The 4,334-nt window shown below is 39.8% G+C and overlaps 1 protein-coding gene across 1 annotated transcript; it reads left to right on the top strand.

Annotated features, from left to right (window-relative positions):
- Positions 1–342: 342 nt before the first annotated feature.
- On the top strand, positions 343–906 carry LOC118753427 (uncharacterized protein K02A2.6-like). The gene has a single exon (XM_036488304.1). It carries the CDS (start codon positions 343–345, stop codon positions 904–906), a length of 564 nt encoding a protein of 187 aa, XP_036344197.1.
- Positions 907–4,334: the final 3,428 nt, after the last annotated feature.

Below are 4,334 nucleotides of genomic sequence, written 5' to 3'. Positions count from 1 at the left end.
ACAATTATATCAAAGCATACGTTCGACACTTTCAACATTGAGGAAACAGAGGCAGTCGACCGATCAGCACGTAGTGCAACAGGCAAGCTGCCCCTCACTTCCCAATTCACATGCTCAGTTAGCTTTCAAGGAGAAGAAAAATCGCTTACTTGTCGTGTGTCATCCGGATCCGATCTCAACGTTAAGGGACTTGATTGGATGGATGCTTTTAATTTAAAGGATCAGCCAATAAATTCAGTCTGCAATCAAGTACAGAATTTTCAGGGGAGTGTTGATAAATCAGCAATTAAAACTTGCAGTGCTCAATTGAAGTTATCTTTTCCAGATGTGTTCGATGGCAAGATGGGACTCTGCAACACGACGAAGGCCGTATTGCAGACGAAGCCCAATGTTCAGCCAGTTTTCAGACCAAAAAGTCCAGTTGCTTACGCCATGCAACAGCTCGTTGAAACGGAATTACAACGTCTACAGGATTGCGAGATCATATCACCTGTTACTTACTCGGATTGGGCAGCACCCATTGTTGTCATAAAAAAAGCAACCGGCGGCATACGACTGAGCTCAGATTTTTCAACTGGACTGAACGAGCGTCTCGAATCACATCAATATCCCTTGCCTTTACCTGAAGACATATTTTCGAAATTGGCAAATTCAAAATACTTCAGCCATTTTCATTTATCGGATGCTTTTTTACAAATCGAAGTAGATGACGCTTCAAAGCACTTACTTACAATAAACACACATATCGGATTGTTCCGGTACAACCGAAAGCTATTTGGCGTTAAAACATTTCCGGCCATATTCCAACAGATCATGGACCAGATACTTTTAGACATACCAAGGGTAGCAGCCTATATTGACGACATTTTTGTATCCGGCAATAACCAAATTGAGCATAAATATTAGAAATCTTCACACGGTACTAAAAAGAATAAAAGAATACGGATTTAAGTTGAAATATGAGAAGTGCAAATTTTACAAAACATCCGTAACCGCAGAACTCCACAGGCAAACACCGATGGCCTAACAACTGTCATTTTGACGAGCAATATGATTGCAAGTGTTTGTGTGTAGACACTTTGATGTCTTGAAATAAGCATTTGCCGCATGACGCCACCAGAAAACATTCTCTCAATTTCGGTGTTTAAAGCCATTTAAGTCTTTAAAAAACTTGCTGAGTAATTTTCTAAAACGTAATCATAAATAATCCAATAGGGGACATATCAAAATTTCATCGATGTTACCACCAGCACGCTTTCTTTCAAATGAAAATATGGCTGTCGAACTATCAAATTGCCTGCAATAGATGTCCAACAATAAGCGCTGACATATATTGCAGCCCATAAGAAATAGGCGGTCTCCATTGGAAATATATTTTGTGACATGGTTACCACGACATCAGTGTTTTCCTGTGGAGACAGGGCCTAAGCTACCTTGGCTATGTCATAAATCAGCATGGCCTTAAGCCAAATCCCGAACGTATACAAGCCATCACCAATATGCCGCAGCCGACGATGTCACGGAACTGCGATCGTTTCTCGGCAAGTTTGTTAGTAATACGCGACAACATAGAGGTCCGTGAGATGAACTTTTAAAATCCAACGTTTCATGGACATGGACAGCGAAGCACCAGCGATCGTTTCAAAATTGAAAGGACATTCTTTTAACGGACCTTACCTTGGCACATTATGATCCGCAGCTCCAAATCATAGCAGCGGCTGATGCATCCGGATACGGTCTTGGCGCATGTATTTTACACGAATACCCTGATGGCACCGTAAAAGCCGTTTGCCACGCTGCGCGATCATTGACACCCGCTGAGCAAGTGTATAGTCAAGTTGAAAAAGAAGCTTTAGCTCTCGTATTTGCGACTAAGAAGTTTCACAAAATGATATACGGACGGCGATTCAAGCTTCACACTTACCACAAACCTTTATTAGCAATTTTCGGGCGCAAAAATGGTATCGCAGTACACCAAGCCAATCGACTCCAGAGATGGCGTTCCCACGACAGTCGGGTCTACGTAACCGGAAGGCCAAGGACTGTCACTCCAGCAACACTCCCCAAAAAGTCTTTGGGGAATTTGTATGCTGCTACAACAACAACAACTCCAGAGATGGGCACTTCAACTTCTTGCGTACGATTTCGAAATTAATTTCGTTAGCACGAATAGTTTTGGATACGCAGATGTATTGTCACGCTTAACAAATAGAGCAAATATCGCACCTGAAGATTTCGTCATTGCGTCAATAAAAACAGAAAATGAAGCCAATGCTGCCGTCAGAGACACCATAAAATCTCTGCCAGTAACATTCAAAATGATACAGCACAAGACATCTAAAGATAAGCTTTTATCCATCGTGTTAAAGTATATTAAAGATGGATGGCCTCCAAAAATGTTTTTTAATAGGAAAGACAATTTAATGTATGTTGATGAATGCATTATGTACGGCGATAGACTTGTCATTCCGCGAATTTTCTGTACACGCGTACTAAAGAAGCTTCATCGTGGTCACACAGGCATTGAGGATCCGAAAGCTATCGCACGAAGCTACGTCTATTATCCAAGTATCGACAGCGACATAAAGATTATACATAGTTAACAGTTGCGACCACTGTGCAGTTGCTGCAAAAATGCCTGAAAAAACACCTCTTCAACCGTAGCCTACTCCAGCAAAAGTTTGGGATCGAGTTCATATAGATTATGCCGGCCCAATCAAGGGTTATTACTTTTTACTAGTAATTGACGCATTTTCTAAGTGGCCGGAAATCGTTGAAACGAAATCAATTTCTTCAAAACAAACAGTGAAAATGTTGAGCGAATTATTTTCTCGTTTCGGACTTCCTACAACGCTTGTGTCGGACAACGGTACGCAGTTTAAAAGCGCATTTTTTGAAGACTTTATGCGTAAAACCTCCATTGAGAATAAATGCACGAGCCCATATCATCCAATGTCAAATGGCCAGGCTGAAAGATTTGTGGACACTTTCTAAAGAGCTCTCAAAAGACGGAAGAAGAAGGAACGGTTACAGAAAATATGCACACATTTCTATAACTATATCGTTCAACAGCAAATCCAAATACTCCCGATCATAAATCTCCAGCAGAGATAATATTTGGAAGGCCAATGCGTACAACATTAGATCAGCTAAAACCGTTGACAAAAGCGAGAAACCAATGTCAGTAGCCATAGCAAAGATGAAGCAGCAATTCGACATAAAGCACGGTGGCTGCCAGAGAATTCCAAAATTTGGATAAGGTATATGTCAGAACTTCAGATGGTGTCTATCACTTCAAATGGTCTCTTGGAGAAATCATCGAGCAGAGAGGTTGTCATGTACAATATGAGACTTTTAAATGGCAGAATTATTAGAGCATAGGTTAATCAACTTCGACGACGCACCACCACAGCAAAGGGCTACCAGAAGCCGTGGGCTTCAGCACTAGAAATTTTTGAGCCGTCAAAAGCCACAGGCTCTCGTGTCACCCAAAATCCGAACGTGGATACAGGTGAAAATCCAAGGGTAGATGGAAGTGCCATCGGAACTGATCAGTTGGAGACACCACTGCTACCACGTCGCTCAAACCGCAACCTAGGGCATCTTAATCAAAAGGGAAGACTAGCCTATAACCGAATACTTGAACTCGAAACATATTAAAACCGCATACTTCACTTAAACTTAGTACTAACCCTTATAACAGAAAATATCGATAATCGATACTGCCAAAGCAGCTGAGAGCCTGGGGACATCGGAATGGGAAAGAGAGGATAAAAAGAATTGAGACTGTTCACCCGGACCGGTTTCAGCGAGAACAAAAATTAATCATAAGTTTTCTGTAATTACTTTTCTTTATTTTTGAATAAATATTTTGTTATAAAGAAACATAACAATTAAAAAATAACTTATCAAAAAATACTTTCGTGAAAATTTATTTGTGATAGGCTTGTCTGATCTCTTTTATTTAGTGTAAATAAACCGAGGTTATTTCACTTACGGCCCAACGTTTCGCTAGTCTTCTTAGCATCTTCAGGGGCGTGTTTATTTAATTATCTGTTACAAAAAATATAAATACATGTATGATATTAAATAAAGGAACAAATAAACACATATTCATAATTACATATAAAAATCACGGTAGAACAACTAAGATATTAAACACAAAAGTACTCACAAACAATTCGTCATTAAAATAACTAAATCTACTAAAATCGATACCATCTTCTGTGGTAGTTTTGTCTAAACTAAAACTAATTTTGAATTTTATAAGCATAACAAGTAGGCGGTAGAAATGTCATCGGTGTCTTCTTTTTTGTTTATTGTGTTTTCCCTTT

This window comes from Rhagoletis pomonella, unplaced genomic scaffold (genome assembly GCF_013731165.1).
Source record: "Rhagoletis pomonella isolate Grant_MI unplaced genomic scaffold, Rhpom_1.0 Rhpom_scaffold_02446, whole genome shotgun sequence".
In the NCBI taxonomy this organism is placed as follows: Eukaryota; Metazoa; Arthropoda; class Insecta; order Diptera; family Tephritidae; genus Rhagoletis; species Rhagoletis pomonella.
Note: the sequence above shows the minus strand (reverse complement) of the source record. Positions and strands in the feature narration are given on the sequence as shown.

Excerpts from the sequence above, each read along its gene's own strand:
- LOC118753427 (XM_036488304.1), top strand. The coding sequence starts at position 343 with ATGGGACTCTGCAACACGACGAAGGCCGTATTGCAGACGAAGCCCAAT.